Raw genomic sequence first — 24,988 nt, 5'->3', positions numbered from 1 at the left:
AAATAAAATCTTTAAAAAAAAAAACAACCCCATCAGAAATAACTTCAACAGAGCAAAAATATCAAACCTAACTCCTTGCAAAGTACACCTTCTACACAATCGGTTAGGTTTCCCATTTGCGAAGATCCCTCCTTTTAAACAACAGCTAATATTTCCATTTCAGGTAAGAAAAGTGTTTCTGGTCCTTGATAATTTCTAGTCTTCAACTCTTGATCTAGAACAATAATTTTCAAACTATCTGTGGTAAAAGACCAGTTTTGAGGTTTCCAACCTACTACAGGCCAACACATGGTCCTGCTGTGTAGTTTGGTATCGAAGAATTCACAGACCAGCTGTCTGGGGGCCACAGTTCGAGTAATACCATTCTGGAGTTCTAACCTCTATTGAGAAGATGATTTAAGCACATTTTGAACTCTTCAATGACTAACATTCACAAGCCAATTTATAATGGTTTTTTTTATTATTATTATTATTTTTGCTCAAGAGGCAGAAAGGTGATTTCACTACCTTTGGAAACACAAGTAGACTAAAATTAAAGGAAGAAAAAGGGATTTCTTTTAAAAATCCATTTTGGAGGGTGTCTGGCTGGCTCTCAGGGTCATGAGTTCAAGCCCCATGTGGGGTGTGGAGTCTAATTAAAATAAATACATAAATAATTTTTTAAAATCTATCTTTAGGTCTTTATCTTTTTGTCTTATGTCTTTAATATAAGACAAAATTATGAAAGTGCCTTGACTATCCCTTAATCCCTAATATTTCCTGCTCTTCAGCCTTTTAAAGAAGTATAGCCTCTTCTGTTAGAATAACTGTGTTGGCTGCAAAGATTTTAAAAACCTGTTCTTCTACCAATCTTCTCTTTCCCTCCAGAGGATCTTTTAAAAGGTAAAAGATGTGTCTGACTCTTGATCTCAGCGCAGGTAATGACCCCATGGTTTGTGAGATCGAGCCCTGCATCAGGCTCTGGGCTAATATCCCGGAGCCTGCTTGGGATCCTTTCTCCCCTCTTTCTCTGCCCCTTCCCTCTACTCACTCTCACTCTCTCTCTCAAAATAAATAAATAAACTTTAAAAGGCAAACGATTTAGAAATATAACTTGTTTATACAGGCTCACACTTTCCCTCCAATCAAAGTTCTATTCATAATCGAAGTAGAAGGCCGTCAGCAGGGGCTACATTTCCACATTACACAGCAGCGGCTCTTGAAAATGGCAGGAAAACACAGGGAAGGGGTTTGAGTTTCATCCAAATGACTTGTTTTATGATCACAAAACAGGTCATCTGTGTGTGCAGACCGGTCAGATCCCAAACTAAACAGGGAAACCACCCAGACTTGGGCTCACAGTCTCCTTTCTCAGGACTAACTTAAAGTTGAACTTAGCTGGGCAAGTCAGAGTGCCCAGGAGTCTCTCAGCTCATTGCCATGCTTGCGTGCACATAAATACTCCCAGCCATTAAAACTGAACTCTTAGAAGTATCTTTACACTCATGGAGCCAAACAGCCCTGCCTGCCTTATATCAGTGAAGCTTTGTCTTTAAGACTTCACCAGAGGGGCTCCTGGGTGGCTCAGTTGTTTAAGCGTCCAACTTCGGTTCATGGGTTCAAGCCCCATGTGGGGCTCTGTGCTAACAGCTCGGAGCCTGGAGCCTGCTTCGGATTCTGTGTCTACCTCTCTCTCTGCCCCTCCCCCACTCGTGCTCTGTCCTTCTGTCTCTCAAAAATAAATAAATGTTAAAAAAAAAAAATACTTCACCAGAAAATTAAAATATGGAATCCATCAGGAGAAGCTTGGCAAAGGTAAGACTGATGTCAAAATATTTTTGCCTACATTTCCAGAGAAAAAACCTGACCAAAAAAAAGGAATCTAGAGGAATGAGACAATTAAATGTCTCAAGCATGGGGACTTTCTTGTCTTTCTCCTAACCAGAGTTTAGGTGCACAACAGGAAAAATGGGAAGCCTTGGGGCAAGCATTAATTCACTCAGAATTAACTCAACAAAGCCCTCAGAAAGCAAGGGCATTCCACTAAGAAGTCATCAGTCCTTTGAGTCACAAAATCCAACCTTCACCGTGTAATGTAACAAAAATGTAACGATAGTAACAGTGAAAACATGTTCCTCTCGGGTTTCCATAAAATTGGACAGATGGTGGCTTTCGAACATAGAATGAGCAACAACAAATTCTAAAACCTCTCCCCCTACCCACCCCCAGAATTTTCCGCTACGTAAGTGTCTCTTGATCTGACAAGTTGGGCCGAATCTGCTGTCTGCCATCAGAATCATCTCCAGCGGGGTCATTTTCCTCACCAGACTCCACATAGATTGGCCAGTCATTGTCTGTGTCACTCTTTTCTTGGCTTTCGGACGAGGCCTCCACCAGGCTAAGATTGATGGGCATCAAATCGTCTTCATCATCATGTGTGTCTGTAACACAGGTGCAGCTGTCACACAGCCCGAAGCGCCGCAGTCCCTGGGACAGGTGACTCGTGAAGGTTCTTCTGCAGCCCTTGCAGATGATTGGACGGTTGGATCTATGGACCTAAAATTACAAGCAGACACAGTAAACGTTCTCCTGCTTGCTCTCTCTGCCACAGCCTCAGCCTCACGAAGGTGTTTCCACCCCAAGGCCATTAGATATGCGAGGAACGTGCCCACCCCCCATTGCCAAGGCCTCCGCTACTACTAATACCTTTGAAGGAACTCTTCGCTGATGCTCTGGGTCAGGTTAGGTCCCCAGCTATATATTCCCACCTATACTCCTTCCTTTGTTGATTTTCTAACAAATTATTGGTAAATTCACTAGACTATAAGCTCCAAGAAGGCAGGGACCATTGTCATTCATGTTCTCTGTCACATTTGTTACTATATCCCTATGTCCAGCATATAAAGAGCATTCAGGAAACTGATGGGGATTTTAAGCATGGCTTTTTCTGTACCTGGGACTATCTAGTTATTAGGGAGGCAGACTTGTTAGATGGTATCTTCTCCATCTGTGGCAGATGTCTCATTCTTAACTCTTCATTGATAAATACATTCCTTACCGAGGAGAAGCACTTTGCATACTAGAAAAAGGAACCTGATCTCCTACCCCATGCAGCAACTCCTCAGGGCAGCAGCCCCAGGGCCCCCCTCCATATAAGGGACTGTCTAATGTGTGCGCTATTCAGGAGCTCCAGCCTAAAGGAGCTCTGTGAACCAAAGCCTCTCCTGTAGAGACTCTGGATGCAGGATGGACACAAGAGGTAGAGACAGAGAGAAATGGTGGAGGACAAGGGCCAACAGCACTATACCCAGCTTGCTGGAGCTGCCACTACATCCTGGCCAATGTCCCTGTCTTCCATGGGGTCTTCTGGGCTTCCTACACTCACCCCACAGCACTTGAGCCAACCAGAATATGTACATGACCTTTGCAACCTGATGGTGCCTTTGAAAACCACGTCTTTAGGCTGCAGTAGACTGGACTTTGTATAATGTGGAAAGATAGAGGGAATGAGGATTCCAATCAATGAAACATCTTAGGGGCACCAGGGACCTGTTGCTGCCAAGACAGACTGGAGATATAAATTGAGGAGGAAAAAAGACAAACAAAAACTTAAGACCATGGAATGAAGGTACTTTCAGACAAGTGTGCTGGGGCCAGCCCTGAGAGCAGAGGCAGTCAGTAACTTTGTACTTATCTTAAGTCTGGATTCTTTCAAACCCATAATTCACATTCTATAAAATTCACCTTTTTTTTTTTTTTTCTGAGAGAGAGAGAGAGGAGCAGGGGAGAGGGCAGAGGGAGAGTGAAAAAGAATCTTAATCAGGCTCCGTGCACAGCACGGATCCCAACGTGGGACTCGATCCTATGACCCTAGGATCATGACCTGAGTCAAAGTTAAGAGTCGGACACTCAACCAACTGAGCCACCCAGGTGCCCCGAAATTCACCTTTTTAAAGCAAACAATTCAATGGGTTTTAGTACACTCACAAGATTGTGCAACTATCACCACCATCTAATTCCAGAACATTTTTTTTAATGTTTATTTATTTTTGAGAGAGAGAACATGAGCTGGGGAAGGGCAGGTGGGATGGGCAGAGGGATGGGGTGGGCAGAGGATCCAAACCGGGCTCTGTGCTAACAGCAGAGAGCCCAATGCGGGGCTCGAACTCATAAACCATGACCTGAACTGAAGTCGATGCCTAACCAACAGAGCCACCCAGGCACCGCTAATTCCAGAACATTTTCCTCACCCCAGAAAGAAACCGTGTGCCCATTAACTGTCACCCCGCTACCATCCGACACCCCTCTCGCCCCTACTAACCACTAATCTACTCTATATGCACGAGTCTGCACATTTTGTATATTTCATATAAATGAAATCATATAATACGTGGCCTTTTGTGACTGGCCTCTTTCAAGCAGCATGATGCTTTTAAGGTTCATCCATGTTGTAGCTGTATCAGAACTTCATTCCATTTTATGGCTGAATAAGGGTCCATTGTATGGATAGACCACAATTTCTTCATTCATTCATCAGTTGATGGACACTTGGGTTGTTTTCACTTTTTGGCCACTGTGAATAATGCTGGTGTGAACATTTGTGGGCATGTACTTTTTTGGGTGAATGCATGCTTTCAGTTCTCTTGGGTATATACCTTGATGTAGAATTGCTGGGACCTATGGCAATTTTATGCTTAACTTTTTAAAGAACCACCAAATTGTTTTGTACATTGGTTACACCATTTTACATTCCTATCTGCAGTGTATGAACATTCCAATTCCTCCACATCCTTGCCAACACTTTTTTTTTTTTTTTTTTGATGATAACAATTCTAGTATATTTGAAGTGGTATCTTACTGTGGCTCTGATTTGCATTTCCCTAATGACTAATGATGTTGAGCATCTTTTCATGTTCTTATTGGCCATTTGTATCTCTTTGGAGAAATGTCTCTTCACATCCATTGTTTAATCTGGTTATTTGTTTTTTATTGTTAAATTGAAAGTGTTCTTTATATATTCTGGTTACTAGATTTTTAGCAGATAAGCGGTTCACAAGTATTTTCTCCCTTTCTGTGGGTTGTCACATTCTTGATAGTGTCCTTTGAAGTCCAAACCCATTTTTATGTTTGATTTCCCAAAGACTGATTGCCTTGCTCAAAGATGATCTTAAATACATGCCTTCCTAAATGGCCTGAATGCCTTTTAACTGGTGGGAATTAACCACTCACCTGGGAGATGGGCTCCCAGGGAGTAGCCAGTGGGAGGGGAGGTCACCTTGGTCTGGAGCCCTGTTTGCTGCCCACAGGTGGCCTTATGAAGGGCAGCATGTACTTTTCCTATGTCCAGGTACTGGCATTAGGTGGGAAACTGAGGATCAGCTTTCTCACCTTTAGTATCACACTGGTGAGAACAGACCCACAATCCCCTGTCCAAGCCCCGCTGTTCTCTGCCTTATGACAACCATCCCTAACTAGGATCTAAACTTTCTTGAGTCTAAGAAAACTGGTCTGTAATCATATAAGTTTTAACTTTCTCTAAGTGCTACCAACCCAGCTTTAATTTAGTAGAAACATATGTTTAAAATTCTCTGAAAATAGTCCAGTGGACAAAGACACAGAAGACAAACTGTTTTGTTCGTTTTTTAAGGTTTTGTTTGTTTGTTTGTTGTTTTTTGTTTTTGTTTTTGTTGTTAGAGAGAAACAGAGACAGCGCCAGCAGGGGAGGGGCAGAGAGAGAGAGAGAGAGAGAGAGAAAGAAAGAGAGAGAGAATCCCAAGCAGGTTCTACACTATCAGCTCAGAGCCTGATGCAGGGCTCAAACTCACGAACTGTGAGATCATGACCCGAGCCGAAATCAAGAGTTGGACACTTAACTGACTGAGCCACCTAGGCGCCCCAAAAGACAGGCTGGTTTACCCTTACTTCAGACAGATGTCGGGAACCCCCTCCCCTGTGTCCCCCGCTGCCCTCACCACAGGAGACCTGCCAGTCCAGACACTTACGCTTAGGGCATGACTCCGCAGGTGCTCCTGTCGAGTGAACCGCTTGCCGCACGTCTCGCAGGGGTAGGGCCGCTCGCCTGTGTGTGAGCGGATGTGCCGCTTAAGGATGCCCTTCTGTTTGGCAGTGTAAGGGCAGAAAGGACACTTGTGGAGCTTGATGGGGACCACCAGCACATCACCTGGGGAACCAAATGGGTTGATTTAGCTGCACTGTAAGCAACAATGACACTAGCCACCCTCCGACAGGTGATCAGGAGCTGGGGAATTCCTCCAGCCCAGATTGAGAGGGAGGACATCAACTCTACCACAAGCCAACGGCAAGACACTGCAAATTTCAAGTCTTTGTCTGGCTCCCCATCAGCCGGAGGGTAAAGGGTTGCAAGGAATGCCGTACAGTTCTTACTGGCTTTCAACCTCTGTGGCTCAGTTAGAGATACAGCTTACATCACCACCTCAGGGGTGTCTTCCAGTGGATAAGTGGAAAAGCTTCCCAAAATAACAGTCAATCTGTTTGATTTCATTTTAAGACAACGCTGATTGAGACTTTGTCATGAACCGTATTGCATCCCCCCCAATTCATACATTGAAGCCCTAAACTCCAGTGTGATTATATTTGGAGATAGGGAGGCAATTAAGGTTAAATGAGGTCATAAGGGTGGAGCCCTACCCTGATAGGACTGGTGTCCTTATAATTAGAGGAAGAGACACCAGAGATCTCACTCTCTCTCTGTTCATGCACAGAGGGAAGGCCACGTGAGGACCAGCAAGAAGGCAGCTGTCCACCAGCCAGAAAGAAAAAACCCTGCCAGCACCTTGATCTTGGACTCTGAGCCTCCAGAACTGTGAGAAAACAAATTTCTGTTGTTTAAGCCACTCAGTCTGTCGTATTCTGCTGTGGCAGCCTGAACTGACTAACACAGACCTCCTCAATTGACCTTATGACCCCCAAAAGTTTGGAAACCTCTGTTATTGATGGATCACACCCCCGGATCAGGATCCATGTTCTCTCTCTCTGTCTCTCTCTGTCTCTCTCTGTCTCTCTCTCCCCTAAGATCCATGCTTTCTTTGACAGGAGCTCCTAAGAACAGCTTCCAGGCATGTGCAGAAATGGTGTGCTATGACACAGACCGTAAACTAGAATTCGTATTAACTCTATATACCTGAGATCATCAACTATCCAGGGATTCACTTAAATCGTTTTCCAACTTTTTTTCCCCATCTTACTTGTACAACCATTATGGTTGGCAACACAATTAATCCCCAGGTATAAAAACTGTTCAAGTTTCCCGAGTTACCCTTACTACAGTATTCCAAGATGTGTCCCCTCTATCCACGCCCTTCAGGACTTTTTGTAGACCTTGCCCATATCACGTCACATAGGAAGGCACTAGTGACTCAAGCTTTCCGGGCACCGAAGCCTGGGTTCAGGCCCCAGCTGTACCACTTACCAGCCGTGTGACCTTGGACATCTCACGTAACTTCTCTGCGCCTTACTTTACTCGTATGTAAAATACGGATGATAATAGTTCCCACCTTAAAGGATTATGGTAAGAATGAAATGAAGTAACACCTAAAGCACGGCACCTGGGACATGGTAAGGGCTCATAAATATCAGCCATTTTTGTCACCATCATCAATAAACACAAACACCAAGTCCTTGGTGTCCTTACTGATGAAGCAGGCCAGGCTTCTGTGTTTTCTTTCAACACTGGAGTAACTCCTTTTCTCTGGGACCTTCTCGGGATACCTAGCTGGGCTTGGTCTTTTCCAAGGTGCTGCCAAAAATATGGCAAGCTGAACCGCAAGTGAGAACCCAACATCATTCTACATAAGGGTGGAGATTTTCTCTGGTTTCTAGTTCCCGTCCGATAATGCCTAACACTCTTCATAATCTATAGTGAGTCCAAAGCGGTTTCCTAGAATAAAAGCAGCAGCTCTTGGCTCATCACTATATACATATGTTAGATCATTTGAGTTCTCATTGGTCACACTGGGGCTGAGATGCCAGTTTCCTGCTCCCTCCTCAGGTGTTGTGGAACCTTCTGGCCATCTATCCTCACCGGCCTGGTGTTATACTTTACCTTTCTTCTCAATTATCTACAAAAACATTAAGTAAAATGGGTCCAGTGTTAGTCGTTGGAAAAAACAATTGTTAACTATTTCTCCACCAGAAAAGTAAGAATTAGCACACTCCCCTTCCCCTCTCATGATCTGATTTCACCAACACAAACGTTCATCTGAATGCCCAACACTGCGTTAACAAGGTCCATCATTACCAAGACACCGGTTTCCTCCCTCAAGAAGTTAAGTTTAGCAGGACAGAAAGACATGTGAACAAATTCATGCAATGTAATGTAACACATGCAAATTTCAAAGTGATGAAGAAGTATAGACAGGAAAGTAATGAATTCTCTCTAGGAGTTCAGAAAAGGATTTCACAGAAGAGTGATCTTTGAGCAAGATTTAAAAGAATTTTTTTTCATGTTTATTTATTTTTGAGAGAGAGACAGACAGAGCATGAGTGAGGGCAGGGCAGAGAGAGACAGAGACACAGAATCCGAAGCAGGCTTCAGGCTTCGCGCTGTCAGCACAGAGCTCGACGCGGGGCTCGAACTCACCAACCTTGAGATTGTGACCTGAGCCGAAGTTGGATGCTTAACCAACTAAGCCACCGAGGCATCTCTCTTGGACTTTATTCTTTAAGCAGCTAGAATCTTAAGGAGGGGGAGTACATGGTCAGATCTGAGTTTTAAAAGCTCCCTCAGAGGGCAATGCAGGGGAAGGATTTAAGAGAGGCAAGATGAAAGGCAGGAAGAGAGGGGGAGAGGATGAGAGATGTCATGAATTAAAGCAGAGAAGTAAAGTTAACAGCATGCAGTGACCACATGGGGGAGGGGAGAGAAGGGAAAGAGAAGATTCAAAATGACACAGATTGTGGGTCCGTTGATTTGGTAGATGACAGTGGAATAAACTGAGGCAGGGAACACAGGAGAAAAAGCAGGTACTGGGACAATGAGGGGTTCAGTTTGGATTTTACTGTGTTTGGAGCAGCCCCATAGCATCCATGGGGGAATATCTGGGTTAGACAGATACATCTGGAACTTAGGGAAAGAAGGGAAGAATACAGTTTTGCAAATCTTCAGCAAGTTGGACCTGTTGCTTTAATTGAGACCCGGCTCTCCCCTGAACACCCTGCTTCCCTTACCCCATAACCCTGACATCTCTGGGTCGGAGGTGAGTAGGATCTTCCTTGTGCTTCACTGTCATCTCCAGACCACTGTCCCTCCCTCCATCTTCGAAAACCTTAAGAATCTTTTGAAGCTCACACCATCGAATGATAGTGATGAGAGAGCATGAGGTGGGCTAAGGACAAAATGCAAGCTAGCACACCCTCCTCCCCAGGTGGGACGTGTGTGATATTCCTTAGGCACTCCTGGCTGCCTAAGGACAAAGGAAATGGCCAACTGACAGAGATCACAGTCTTATAGGACATGGGTTTACAAATATCTTAGTAAATTGCAAGAAAAAGGCAATCTTATCCACAGCCCAATCTCCAGAAACCTATAGACTCCATTTCCTGGAGCCCCAACATCACCCCTCAATAGTGATGTGGGAAACAAAGGCAAGAAGGAAATGGCAGGTAAAATTACATTCCTTATAACCTGCAGCCCATTGACAAATACTTGAGGCAAATACAGAGTATAACATTTCTCCAGGAAACCCTTACTGTCCTAATGTTAATGCCTTACTTAGAGGGAAAACAACCTTGGCTTGACGATAGCAAGGCCTCAGGTATCTTAGGAGTCTGCTTTAGCATGTCAAAGTCCCTCTGGAGGCCTCCTCCCAAACTCCATACTATAAAACCAGCCATTCTTCACAACCCCAGCGCAGCTCTTTCTGCCCACGGGTCCTGTCCCCAAGCTTTAATAAAATCACCTTTTGCACCAAAGACGTCTTCAAGACTTCCTTCTTGGCCATCAGCTCCAGACCACCCTACCATCACCCCAAAACCTCATCAGTAGCATACCAACCTCTCCTTATCATAGTCATCTAGGAGCCCCGACGTCACCTCGTCATTCCATGGAGATCTGAGCACATTGCCTTCACAACATAACTCCTAGCGTAATTCTTGGTGTGAATACTGAAAATGACCCAACACCCTGGCCTCTCTGTTCCATGACCTCCTTTCCTCCTTGTCTTCTACCCCATGTCAGCTACCCGGTCCCAGACCAAGAGTTCTCAACTTGACCTGCATATCAGAATCACCTGGGAAAGGGGTGCTTGGGTGGCTCAGTCAGTTAAGCATTCAACTCTTGATTTCGGCTCAGGTCACAATCTCAACAGTTTATGCGTTTGAGACCCATGTCGGGCTCCACGCTGACAGTGTGGAGCCTGCTTGGGATTCTCTGTCTCTCCCTCTCTCTCTGCCCTTCCCTCACTCATGCTCTCTCTCAAATTAAATAAATAAACTTAAAAAAAAAAGAATCACCTGGGAAACTTAAAAAATACTGATGTCCAATCTCTGTCTGAAGCATATCTTTTAAGTTTTTTTAATGCTTATTTGTTTTTGGGAGAGACAGAGCACGAGTTGGGGAGGGGCAGGAAGAGAGAGAGACACAGAATCCAAGCTCCAGGCTCCAGGCTCTGAGCTGTCAGCACAGAGCCAGATGTGGGCTCAAACTCACCAACCCTGAGATCATGACCTGGCCAAAGTCTGATGCTTAACTGACTGAGCTACCCAAGTGCCTCCCAAGCATATTTTTAAAGCACCCTGCTAGTGTATAGTTGGGAGCGGAATCATGGCCCCATACCAAGATATTGCCATTAACTGCATTTGCTCCACAGTCCACATTTCAAGCACCCCACTTCCCAGTCACCATCTCATATCTTTCCAGCTCACCCCCTAAGTGTCCTTTCTTGGCTGGGACCAAGCCATGGACTATGCTGCCATTTTACTGTCCTTCACCTCCTTGGATCCTCATGCCTCTCCTTCCCCAGTTTAGTACCCACAATCCATCACTGAAATCACTCCTTCACATCCACCCTCAACTGCCTGAGTCTTCTCTCTCCCTCTATCTGTATTCCCCTGGTTAAACCTAAATTCTGGGTAAATACAAATCTATGCCTATTCCATACCTGAAACAAGGCAAGCTAACATCACTGGTGAAAAATAACACAACTGTGTGTTCTAGTCTCACTTCAAATCCATCTAACCATCACTCTCTGAGCACTACTATCAGAGCCCTCGGTTCTTCAGGGACTATTCCACACCCTCCCTCTGCTCAGCTCTCCACCCCCACTGCCCCTTCCTTCCTTTCAGCCACCATCCTTGCTGCTTTAACTGAGGAGAAGCAATCAGAAGAGACCCTCTACATGCTCCCAGCTACCCCCAAACTCTCCTATGAACACATGTGGTCTGCTTTCACTCCTGTTCCTACGAACAAACTGTCCTTCCTCACATGCAGAGCCAGACTGTCCCTGCCATTTGTACAGGGACCTTGTCTGCCCTCGATCTATCAACTGCCCCTCTCTTCCACCATCAATTATCCTCCCCTCTCCTGGACTACTCCCATCAGCAAATGAACATGTTTTTAGATCCTCCACCTTAATAAAAACCTAGACCTCATATGGCCCTTTGGCTACTGATGCATTTCTCTGTCCCCTTCACAACAAAACTGCTTGAAAGAAGCATCAATACTCATTGTCTTCCCGTCTATATTCCCCAGCTCTGTTTTAGGCCGTTTGGTCTCTTGCTCCACTACTTCATCGACACTGCTCTTGTCAAACCCATCAAAGACCTCCCCAGTGATCAGTTTTCAATCTGCCTATGCACAGTACTATACATAGTCAATTTCTCCTTTTTCCTGAAACGCTTTCTCCTCCTGGCATCCATCACTCTCGATTTTCCTCCTACCTCATTGCCTGCCCCCTCTCAGTCTCCTTTACTGGTTTCTCCCTATTTTTCTGACCTTGACATGCTGGAGTTCCCCAGGGCTCAGTCCTTAAATCTCTTATCTTCTCCTTCTACACCTATAAGTTCACGGGATATATAGGTTTCAAATTCCATGGACCCATTAATGACTCTCAAATTTATATCTCAGCTCTGACTGCACCCCCCAACCCGGAACTCCAGACATACAGATGCAACTGCTTACTGAGCATCTCCACTTGGATATCTGAGAGGTGTCACAAACATAACATGTCTAAATCAACTGCTCAAGCTAAAAACCTTAGGGTCATCCTTGACTTCTGTCTTTCTCATACCACTCACATAAGCCATTAGCACATCCGGTTCGTTCTACCTTGAGAGACAGTCCAGTCTTACCCAAGAAGACCACTACCCAAAGGGATCCTTTTTTAAAAAATTTTTTTAGGGGCGCCTGGGTGGCGCAGTCGGTTAAGCGTCCGACTTCAGCCGGGTCACGATCTCGCGGTCCGTGAGTTCGAGCCCCGCGTCAGGCGCTGGGCTGATGGCTCGGAGCCTGGAGCCTGTTTCCGATTCTGTGTCTCCCTCTCTCTCTGCTGCTCCCCCGTTCATGCTCTGTCTCTCTCTGTCCCCCAAAAAATAAAATAAACGTTGAAAAAAAAATATTTAAAAAAAAAATTTTTTTTTAAATGTTTATTCATTTTTGAAAGAGAGACAGAGCACAAGCAGGGGTACAGCAGAGAGAGAGGGGGACACAGAATCTGAAGCAGGCTCCAGGCTCTGAGCTGTCAGTACAGAGCCTGACGCAGGGCTTGAACTCACAAACTGCGAGATTGTGACCTGAGCCGAAGTTGGACGCTCAACCGACTGAGCCACCCGAGCACCCCGGATCCTTTTAATATATGTCATTTCAAGTCACTCTTGGCTGAGAACTTCTAGTGGTATCCCTTCTTGGAGTAAGACCCAAAGGTCTTCTCGTGGCCTTCAGGGCCCTAGCTGATCCGTGCTCACCCAAATTCTCTGACCTCATCCTCCAGCACCTTCTGCCTCGCCCACTCCACTCCAGCCTCCACAGCACCCTGCTGTTCACCCGACAAGTGTGACCTGCACTTTGCACCTTGCTCTTCCCTCTGCCCAGAATGTTCTTCTCCTTGATTTACCTGCACAATTTGCTCTCTTTCTCCCTCGTGGCTTCTGCTCAAAAGCAACTTGTTAGAAAGGCCTTCCTTGTCAACACTAAACAAAATAGCATCCCCTTCACTCTCTGTCAACTTTTCCCCTGCTTTTGTTCTCTTCATATTATACACTTGTTTATATGTTTGTTGTCTGTCTCCCTGCCTTGGAACATCAGCTCCATGAGGACAAGGACTACCTTTTGTTCATGCTGATGAACAGTGTCTGGCATATAGTCAGTGCTCAATAAATATCTGTTAAATGATGGAATGAATGGACACACAGATCAGTGGGACAGAATAGAGAGCCCAGAAATAAACCTACGCTTACATGGTCAATTAATCTAGGAAAAAGGAGGCAAGAATATACGAATGGGGAAAAGACAGTCTCTTCAATAAACAATGCTGGGGAAACTGGACAGCTACATGCACAAGAATGAAACCAGACCACTTTCTTATACCATACACAAATATAAACTCAAAATGGATTGAAGATCTAAATGTAAAACCTGAAACCATAAAAATTCTAGAAGCAAGCACAAGCAGTAATTGCTCTGACATCGGCCACAGCAACATTTTTTTAGATATGTCTCCTAAGGCAAGAGGGAAAAAAGCAAAAATACACTATTGGCACTACATAAAAATAACAAGCTTTTGCACAGCAAAGGAAACCATCAACAAAACAAAAAGGCACCCTACTGAATGGAAGAAGATATTTGCAACTGATAAATCCGAGAAGGGGTTAATATCCAAAATATATGAAGGACTTACACAATTCAACACCATAAAAACAGTATGATTTAAAAAATAGGCAGAGGACCTGAATAGACATTTTTCTACAGAAGACATACAGATGGCCAACAGACACATGAAAGATGCTTAACGTCACTAATCATCAGGGAAATGCAAATCAAAATCACAACGAGATATCACCTTTATTTATACTTGTCAGAATGGCTAGAATCAAAAAGAAATAACAAGCGCTGAAAAGGATGTGGAGAAAAAGGAACTCGTGTGCACTGTTGGTGGGAATATAAATTGGTACAGCCACTGTGGAAAACAGTATGGCGGTCTCTCAAATTCCACTACTGGGTATTTACCCAAAGGAAAGAAAAACACTAATTTGAGGGCACCTGGGTGGCTCAGTCAGTTAAGCATTTGACTCTTGATTTCGGCTCAGGTCATGATCTCCCGGTTGGTGAGTTTGAGCCCTGCATCAGGCTCTATGCTGACAGCACGGAGACTGCTTGGGATTCGCTCTCTCTCTCTCTCTCTCTCACTCTCTCTCTCCCTGCTCCTCCCTTGCTCGTGTTTTCTCTCTCTCTCAAAATAAATAAGCTTAAGAAAACCATTAATTTGAAAAGATGCATGTACCCCTATGTTTATTGCAGCATTATTTACAATAGCCAACATATGGAAACAACCTGTGTCCATCAATAGATGAATGGATAAAGAAGATGTGACATAAACGTGGTGCATATGCACACTTGCGTGTGCACGCGTACACACACACACACACACACACACACTGGGATATTCCTCAGCCACAGAAAAGAATAAGATCATGTCATTTGCCACTACATACATGGACCTAGAGAGTATAATGCTAAGTGAAATAAGTCAGACTGAGAAACACAAACACCATATTATTTCACTCATCCATGGAACCTAAAAAACCAAATAAATGAATAAGCAAACAAAAAGCAGAATCAGACCTATAAATACAGAGAACAAACTGATGAGTTAATTAATTAAGTAGTTAGCAGCAATGATAAGATGTTGAAGAAGCAAGCCAATGATGGAGAACTGGACACACTGGCATTAAATGACCCTGTGATGAGACTAGAAAGGAATGGGCAGAGGTTAAGAGCAATGGGTACCCATAGTGTCAGAAACCAGAGGAAGAAAGAATTTCAAGAAGGAAAGAAAGGGCAGAGTCAACTACTGAGAGAGGCCAAGTAAGGTAACACTTGAAAATCGCTCACTGGATTGACTCTAGCAAATCTATGACTGACCTCATGGCAGCAGTGTCAGTGGTGTGGAGGGGGCAGAAGCCAGACCACAGTGAGCGGAGAAAAGAGTAGGAAGTAAAACAGTGGAGGTGACCAATGTAGATGAACTTTCCAAGAAGCAATGGCAGGTGCTGGAACTGGGGTTGGGAGGTCTGGGGGGAGAAGACTTTACAGGAGGACCTTATGATCTGGCAGTGTCTGCTAACGTCAGATATAAGCAATGTGGCTACAGAATTATCGCAACACCCTCCTGACTGTCTCCCTGCCCTTGTCTCCCATCTCCACACCATCGGGTGCTGAGGCCAAATTAATGTCCCACAAGCACAGATCCTGTCCACTTCCAAGCTCAGTAACTATCAAAAATTCCCCTATGCCTACAGACAAAACCTTACCTCTTAGCATTTAAGGTTTTCCATAATCCGACTCCAATCAATTTCTCCCTATGTCTCTTCTTACCCTCAGATGCCACCTTCATAATGCCTCCCTGATCTCCCACGAGGAATCCGGTTCTCCTGCTTCTGGACTACTGTGAAAATCACACCTCCATCTGTCTTCCAGCCCTGGTGACTTTTCATCATGTGATGCCAATTACACACATCCCATCGCCTCTAAGACACCCTCAGTTCTTTGAGGGCTGGATCCATGTCTGACTTATCTTCGAATCTTCACCAGGAAGGTACTCAAAATATTTGAGCAAATAAATGAATGACCAAACAAATCAGTCCTACTCTGCGCCTTGGCATTTGGAATAAATTTACCCAGGAGCCGTGTGAATGGAAACGAAACCTGGCAGACAACAGGCATGGCCAGGGCCAGGGGGGGCTGCCTTGCCACAGCACCTTGTAGTTGGAAACCTGACTTTACAGACTGAGGGACTGGACTTGAATGAAGATGGCGTAGAGCTGAAGACTATTTCTTGATACTTGTGCTTATGGGCAGAGGGGTTGAAAGATAAAACCATGGCACTGACATCCATGTGCTGCCTTCAGAGTTTGTTTCAATGAAATGAAGCCAGCCAGCCCAGGTTGCTAGGTTTAGCTCTGCCACTTACCAGCTCTGCATTCTCAGGAAATTCACCAAACCCTGTGGGTCTTGGTTTCTCCACACTCATCTGCCAAACTCATGAGGGTCTAATGGATGTGAAAGGGTGGTCACTGTCTGTGAAGTGCTATTATGCACGGAAATGAGATTTCAACCCATTCCCACAGTGTGTTCACTGAAAACAGCCACTACCTTCTAAATGCTGGTTAAGCCAGTGTCCCTGAGGATCAGAAAGAGCATTTTCAAGTTTCCAAGCCTAGTTTTAATCAGACATACAGAGCGTTCTTGCTTTAAAAAATGAAATTAAACATCTCAAGACAGCCTCTTAGTAACAAATAAAAGCAGCTGATCTCCCTTATCTAAAATACTTTCACTGCTCAGTATTGAAGGGTGAATTTAAATTGGGATTCATTAATTTCTTGGCTTGAGTTTCTGGAAGCTATAGGGTACTTTCATCAGTAAGGTAGCGGCCAAATCTATTTCTCTCTCCAAGACACTTTACAACACAATTACCCCACCTGTTCAGGAGAGTTAGTCATGTTAACTCATCTCTCAGAATGTTCAGGGGAACAACCAAGTTCTCTTAAAACACAAAAGCCTACAAAAGTAAAATATTTGATATAAAAGCTAGTTTAAGGTTGATGATTTAATTAAAATACACACATCTTTAGATGTATCAACATTAAATTTGTTTTAATTTGTTTTAATATTTATTTGTTTTTGAGAGAGACAGAGACAGAGTGCAAGCAGGGGAGGGGCAGAGAGAGGGAGACACAGAATCCAAAACAGGCTCCAGGCTCTAAGCTGTCAGCACAGAGCCCAAGTCAGGGCTCAAACCCAAACTGTGAGGTCATGACCTGAGCCGAAGTCGGACGCTTAACCGACTGAGCCACCCAGGCACCTTAAATATTTTTTTAAAAGCCTACCAAAGGATATAAGAAATTTACTCACATAAAGCCAAATGCTGACTCGTTTTAGATATTCTCAAGTAGATGCACCATCGACCAAAACTGCCGTCTACTATGTGCCAGGCACCAAGGTTAACACAGAGAAGAATAAATTTCTTAGAATATGTTCTCGTACATGAGAAAAATTTCTGAAAACCTTCTCATTTGGTCCTCAATGCTGTGAGAAAGGCAAGGCAGGGATGATTATCTCCAGAACAAAATGGGTTCAAAGAGATTTACTGATTTAACTGAAGCCCCACTGCTGGTTAGTAAAAGACAGTAGATTTTTTCCCACGTCTTCAAACTGCCCTCAACACCCTTATACTCTAGTTGTAGAGGTAAAATAGTAACACACAGGGAGAGACAATGCCCTGCACACAGCAGGTGCTCAACTAACACCTACTGGTGGTGGTGGTGATAATGTGGTGGAGATGGTGGTGATGACAGCAGTGACAATGGCAATGCTGACGATCATGGTGACGGGAGCCAGTAAGGCACAGGTGTGCATGCTAAGTGACCGGCAGAGATGCTGAAGGCGAATGGAGCTCACCTGAGTCCTCTCCATACCAGTCAGTCTGGACATCCATCACGGCACTCATGGCTCCTCCCGCACCCTCTGGTCTTCCCTCCAAACTTCGAGAAAAGTGATGGTCCATGTCACCTTTGCCCTGGACAGCACCGTTGCGCAGGAGTGCCTCCAGGAACTGCTTCACGTGGTAGTTACCGTAAGCCAAGTCGATGGCCTGGCCACCGGGCAAACCCTCGTCCATGTGAGCCAGGCTGAGTGGGGTGGCATACGGCTGCAGCTGTTCGCCCAACTCCACCTCCACCTCGTCGGCATCAAACTCCACCTTGGGCTCTATCTGTTTGGGCAGAATAGAGAGGTCACTGTCAGCTGGGCCACTGCCCTGGCCGTCCTTCGCCGCCAGTTCCAGTGGGTGGCAGCCTCTGCAGTCACTGCGAGGGGGGTCTCTTGGACAGTCCACCCTCTCCTCTCCCTCGGCCGGAGAGGGGACCACGCTCTTGGTGTCACAGACGGTCCCTTCCCTGCCTGAACTGGGGCTCCCGCCGTCCACCTGATGAGCCGCCACCGCCGCCGCAGCCGCCGCCGCCACCGCTGCAGCCACGGCAGCCTCCTTCTCCATCTTCCGGCAGATATCAAGGGACGACCTGATGTAGGCCTTGCAGAAGTTCACCACGTCGTTCATCTGCAGGTAGCTGGCCGCCGACATGACTTCAATCACGTTGTCCCCGCACAAATCCAGCTTCCCAGAGTACAGGAAGTCTAAGATGGTGGAGAAGGCATCGGAGGTGACTATGTCCAGGGAGGCGGTGCTGTGCCGCCCGCTGTCCTGGATGTAGTGAATGAGCAGGGCTCGGAAGTAGCCGCTGTTGGCAAACAAAATGTTCCTGTGGGCCTTGAAGATCCGCCCTTCCACGATGATGCTGCAGTCACAGAAAAAGTCCCTCTTTCGCTGTTCATTCAACTCCCCCAAGAGCTTGGCATGATAGGACTGCATCTCCATGTCTCCACCAGCTGCTGCTGTTCTGGAGTAGCCTGAATCTCTGCCAAGATTGTTTTTTTGAAGTTAATTCAGCAATTACTTTTTCCTTTTGTTTTAAAGTTTATTTTTGAGAGAGAGAGTGAGAAAGCATGAACGGGGAGGGGCAGAAAGAGAGGGAGAGAGAGAATCCCAACTGTGCTAACAGCACAGAGGGGGGCTCGATCTCATGAATCATGAGATCAGGACCTGAGCCAATATTAAGAGTCAGACACTGGGGCGCCTGGGTGGCTCAGTTGGTTAAGCGACCGACTTCGGCCCAGGTCATGATCTTGTGGTTTGTGGGTTTCAGCCCCACATCGGGCTCTATACTGACAGTTTAGAGCCTGGAGCCTGTTTCAAATTCTGTGTCCCCCATCTCTCCCTGCCCCTCCCCCCCAAAATAAAATAAACATTTCAAAAAATTTTTAAAGACTCAAAATATAGATAACACCCAAATCTAAGACTTATAGTTCAGTCCTGATACGGAACTCAGAGACCATACTTACCAGTCTGGGCACACACCTATTACTACTTTATGGAAGCATTTGGTGGGCTAGCCAGCATACATTCATCATTCTTATGGTTTTGGTAGTTTTTCTGGCTTTGATAGAACCACCCTTCCCCCATTCTTCGCCAATGTGTTTTGAATTTTTTTTAATTTTTTAATCTTTATCTATTTTTGAGAGAGAGAGAGAGAGAGCGTGCGATTGGAAGAGGGGCACAGAGAGAGGGAGACACAGAATCCAAAGCAGGCTCTAGGCTCTGAGCCATCAGCACAGAGCCTGATGTGGGGCTCGAACTCATGAGCGGTGGGATCATGATCTGAGCCAACGTCAGATGCTTAACTGACTGAGGCACCCAGGTACTCCATTGGCCAATGTGTTTTGCATCAAGCTGGCCCCATCCCCAGGCTCTAGATCTAATAGAGGCCACCACAATCAACGTGTCCCACCTTCTGACCACAGTGATTAGCTGAGAGATGGCCATGTGGCTTGGTCAGAGCAATGAAAAGCAATGAAATGTTTACTGGGGCACCCAAAGAAGAGCACTCTCTACTCGGTGGGCATGTGGATGTCAAAGATGCTGCCTCACAGGGGTGCCTGGGTGGCTCAGTCGGTTGAGCGTCCGACTTCAGCTCAGGTCATGATCTCGCGGTTTGTGAGTTCGAGCCCCGTGTCGGGCTCTGTGCTGACAGCTCGGAGCCTGAAGCCTGCTTCCTGAGTCTGTGTCTCCCTCTCTCTCTGCCCCTCCCCTGCTCATGCTCTGTCTCTCTCTGTCTCAAAAATAAATAAGAACATTAAAAAAAAATTTTTTTTAAGATGCTGCCTCACCACCAAGAGAACCGCCCAACAAAGATGACAGCTCAGTTCAGACAGGAACAACAGGTGCCCCGGGGACACCATCTGGGCCCCAACTCATGCTGTGCCAGAGGCCAGTTAAGTCCCTTTTTGCCTTAGCTGGTCTCAGTTGGGTTTTCTATCTCTTGCAACTGAGAGACTCTTAACGGATTGACTCCACTATCCTTGGTCCACTCCTCCAAACTTTAGGTCCTGGCCCTCATTGGTCAGGGGACTAAAAGCCTTGGAAGGTACAAGCCACATCTTACTTCATTTGCTATCCCCCGTAACACCTGGCAGAGTGCTTTGGACAAAGTAGGTTCGGTAAGTAGAAAGGAATACTCCTTTCTTAACTGCTAAGTAGAGCAGGTATAAATCAAGTTTATAATCCTTCTGCTACTGAGAAAGGCAGATGCTGACCTTCCCCGAGCTCTCTCTCTTCCATCTTTTCCCATCACACAAACCACAGAGCCAACCTGCAACAGCACTCCAGCCTGGTCTTAAGGGTCAACCTACTTCAAGTTAACACACTCCTTGCTTGCTGACTTAAGGCCCTTGATCTGTAACAGAACTAATTTACTTTCTTTTAAGACTTGCGGACCACTGGCCTTGGGGAATGAAGGACCGGAACTTTCCTAGGCCACAAAGGCCAGCAAGTCTGTTTGAAGCCACCTCAGCTTTCTGATTAGCCCAGAAACATTGAGCAAAATGTTTTTCTTCTTTAAGGTCACGCAAATGACTTTGCTGACCTCCCTTTACACATCTGCAAACCTTGCCCTCCTTTGCAGAAAGATCAGAGTGCTCTTGCACAACCCCCGGGTAACCAGGAACCAGACGTTCTTGCACAACCTCTGAGCACTGAGATAATTCTGTAGCTGGCATCATCAAGTCCTCACACAATCAAGAAATGTCAAAGACCATGGGACTCCGTTAACTGATTAAATTGCTTTAAAAATCCCTGGGTCAGGCAGAAACCTCGGTGTTGGCTTTTGGACAAGAGTCCGCCTTCTCCCCAGGTCCCTGGGCTTCTGAACAAAACTCACATTCTTTTTCAATCAAAACTCATCTCTTGAGTATTGGCCTTTAGAGCGACAAGCAGCAGAACTTCGGTTTCCGTAACAATCCACTGACTATCCCTTTTCCGTATTGACCCACTGAGCACAGGGAAGTTTCTAGAACCAAGTCCATCATCCCTCTACTGGAATCACAAAAGGCGGTGGTTAGAGCTGCCAACCACAACTCACAACTCCTTAGTGCTCTTCCTTTCTACAAATGCGATGCCACAATACCCTAACCAGCCAAAAACCAGGCACTTTCTCCCCACAAAAAGGGCTCTTCCATTGGCAAAATTGATTCCCCATAGTCTGTGTACTAACTACACGGACTATACTCAATAAAGACCCACAAGAACCTTATTAACTGGCAGTTCACACTTACTTTAGACATATTTATAACAAGTGATGCATTTCACTTGTTTCAGTTTAGAAACTAGACAACCAATTAGGGAGAGAAGTAGAGAGGATCCTCTATAAGATAGTAAACTGACAAAAGTGAGAGTTGACAGCTAGGAAAAGGTAAAAAATGTTTCTTAAAAAAATAGACCCAGGAATTTTTTCAAAACATCAGCCTGAGGCCATTTAGCTAAGCAACATTAAATGCTCCTACATATTCAAAATGGCCTTAGGACAGCACTAAATTATAGCCCAGGGCTATAAGTGCTGGGCTTAAGTCCTCAAGAAGATTCTTATCTGTTTATATTCATTTTAAAGTCAAGGAAGTTATATCATAATTTCTGGAATTTTTTCATCCAAAGTAGTTAAAATTAACATTTGCTTCAGAAAGGAAGAAAACTGTTAGATATCTGCAAAATTCTACGATTCCCAAATAAATCAACCCTGAAAGTTGTCACAGGACTAAGGCTTCACTGTCATTCCCACCTCTTCTGACTTTTCCAACCAAGGCTTCCCAGCAGTTCCTGCTGCTGCCTTTGGCAATCAAAATACGAAGGGAGGGGCACCTGGGTGGCTCAGGTCTTGATCTCACAAGGTTCATGAGTTTGAGCCCTGAATCCGGCTCTACGCTGACAGTGCAGAGCCTGCTTTGGATCCTCTGTCTCCCTCTCTCTGTCCCTTCCTGACTCTCACGCATTGGTGCACACTCTCTTTCTCTCTCTCTCAAAATAAATTAAAAAAAAAAAAACTTAAAAAAAATATAAACGGGGTGCCTGGGTGGCTCAGCTGGTTAAGGGTCCAACTCTTGATCTCAGCTCAGGTCATCAGGTCATGATCTCATGGGTTCATGAGATCGAGCCCCGCCTCAGGCTCTGCCACAGCTCAGGGCCTGCTTGGAATTCTCTCTCCCTCTCTCTCTGCTCCTTCCCTGCTCATGCTCTCTCTCTCTCTCTCTCTGTCTCTCAAAATAAATAAATCAACTTTAAAGAAAAAGAAAAAATATGAAGGGAAAATCAAGATATAGGAAAATACAACATTTCAATACCATAGTTTACTCCCTTCCTCAGAACTGAAAGAAAACCTATCAGACTGGTAACATCACATTTTTCAACTGTCATGTGCTAATATCCACTGGTGATGCAGATGTAACTTGGAACACCATTCTAGAGAGGAATTTTGCAATATTTATTAAAACTTAAAATGCACACTTCTTTTGTCCCAGAAATATCAATATAAAAATTTACCCTTTTGGATGGGTTGCCAAAAAATATCAAATTATGAGTTCAGAGATGTCCATTCACCAGGCTTTTATACGAGCACAAAAGTATAAAGAATGTCCAACAGGGGACAAGTTAAATAAATGAGGTGCAATCACACAGGGGAATACTATGCAGCCATGTTTTTAATGAGCCAGAGTTGTGTGTGTTCGTTATGGATAGGTCATCAAGGTATATTGAGAGAAAAAGACAAGAAGCAAAACAAAATGTACCATATGATTCCATCTGTATAAGCATGATTTTTTTCAATGTAGGGTTACATAAGCAAGAGTTAATAGCAGACACCCTTGAGAAGAGAGATTAAGGGTAAGAAGTATGTGAAGGGATCTCCACTTTTCATTTTCAACCTGTTAGAATGTTTCACTAAGTGCATGTACTGCTTTCATTTTTTTCTTTTTAAACAAAGGGGGTAAAGGAGGAAGGGCAGAGGAATAAGGAGTTGGCCAATCAGGGAGATAAACCGGTGTAGGCCCAACACTTCTTAGCTGAAGAACAGTTTTATCGACAGGACACTTCCATCTTTCACTGGAAGATGCTCCTTTCCAGCAACAGTACCCCAAACCCATTTCCTTTGGCTTTCTCTCTGCAAATAATCCAGATTCTGTCGGGTCGTGTCAATACTCCTTAACTTGGCAAAAGTCTGTCCACAACCCTTTCCCCAACCCTGTATTTGGCATACACTGTGGAAATCCTTATTCATATCACTTGCTTTGGGTGCCCTGCAACCGTGGGACAGGCTGAGGATCACTACTTCTCCTTGGAAAGAAGCTCTCTGGATCTACTGCTCTCAGAAGTACATTTAGCCTCACGGGTTAGGGGAACCCCCAGCCCTCTGACTGTTGCAATTCAATTCAACAGTGACTGGTTACATACAAGGAAGGTGCCAGGAATAGAAAAATGAGCCAAGTACACCGTGCATGTCCCCCGGGAGAGAGCAGATGCCAACACTACTCTCTACAGCACACTCCCACGTTCCCCTAGGGAATGCTACCCAGATCACATGACTGCCTTCATGCTGGCACCAAAACCAGCCTTGAATTCCACCCGCCAACTCTGCCAAGACTCCTTCAGTCTCACCAACCTGAGAATAATGAAAACCTGCTCATCCATTGCTAGCATTTACTGAACACCACTCTTCATGAAGCACTGTAGACAGTACTTTACAAGCATTAATTAACTTTTACCTCACAATAACCCAATGCAGTAGATATCATTGTTATACCCTCTTTTTTAGGGGAGGAAATTGAAGTTCAGATTTATAGCTAACACGTGCAAGTCAGGACTGAAACCAAAATTGGTTTGATTCCAGGGTTGACATTCTTAACCGCTATGCCAACCTGACTCCCCATAGGGTTGAGGAAGTCACTCCTCTCCCAACGCATGGAGGGAAGGGGAACGACACGGGAGAAGAGTTTCCATTTTCACAGAAAAAATTTCAGGGTCAACTGCACCTTGGGTTCACCTGCTAAATTGTTCCCAAGACAAGGGGATCTCCACCCCTTCCCCACCTTCCAAAGACAGACGACCCTGCGGAGATCACCGGAACCAGTTCCTGGACCGGTCTTTGGCTCCTGAGGGTGGGAAACAGGGGCCTTACCCGTCTCGTTGCCTCCTGCAGACAAAGTGACCATCGCTGCGGTGGGCATTGCCCCAACCTGGCCGAGCCCTCGCGTCCCAGCACCATCGCAATGGGCGGGCGCCAGGACCACCCGGCTGGACGACGCGGCGAGACAGCCCAATACCAAGGAAAGGGGGACAGCTGCCGCCGCGCCGACGCTCCCCACTCTGGAGGGAGGGAAGGGTCGGTCATCCAGCTCAGGTTTGGGTGGCGGGAGGTCTCGGGAGCAGCCAGGGCCGGGAGGTCCGAGGGAGGCCGACCAAGAGGGGAGCTCTCTGCCCCCTCCCTCCACCCAAGGCGGACCTCCTGGGGCGCCCCGAATGTTCCCCAAACCAATGAAAGAGGTAGCGCGAACCCGCTTCTCGACTCTCACCTTTCAGCGGGATCCAGCCTTGCGGCCGAGCTACCGCACAGCGACACGCCCCTCTTTCATTCACCTGTCGCCCCCTCCGTGAGAAGCGAGGCAGCTGACCAATCACAGGGGCTCCTAGGCTCAGGAAGGCGGACCCTTCGACCAGCGGGTTAGTCAATGGCGCCCGTGCCCCCTCCTGAGGCTGCGCTCTGATGGCGCCAGTCCTCGCGCGGTGACGGGAGTTGTGGTCTCAGCGTTCGTTTCTCCAGCAAAGATATAGTGGACAAAACTACAAGTCCCGAGATGCCAAAAGGGGCAAGAACGGACACT

At 45.7% G+C, this 24,988-nt stretch overlaps 1 protein-coding gene across 1 annotated transcript; it reads right to left on the bottom strand.

The window, feature by feature from the left end:
• Nucleotides 1–1,756: 1,756 nt before the first annotated feature.
• ZBTB8B (zinc finger and BTB domain containing 8B) lies at nt 1,757–18,627 on the bottom strand. The gene is made up of 3 exons (XM_032594134.1): nt 17,630–18,627; nt 5,982–6,160; nt 1,757–2,535 (listed from the first exon to the last, which is right to left on the bottom strand). The coding sequence occupies exons 1-3, from the start codon at nt 18,603–18,605 to the stop codon at nt 2,218–2,220; spliced, it is 1,473 nt and encodes a 490-aa protein (XP_032450025.1). The 5' UTR covers nt 18,606–18,627; the 3' UTR covers nt 1,757–2,217.
• Between the last annotated feature and the right edge of the window lie 6,361 nt (nt 18,628–24,988).

Source organism: Lynx canadensis, chromosome C1 (assembly GCF_007474595.2).
Source record: "Lynx canadensis isolate LIC74 chromosome C1, mLynCan4.pri.v2, whole genome shotgun sequence".
Taxonomy (NCBI): domain Eukaryota; kingdom Metazoa; phylum Chordata; class Mammalia; order Carnivora; family Felidae; genus Lynx; species Lynx canadensis.
This window is presented reverse-complemented; position numbering and strand designations above follow the sequence as displayed.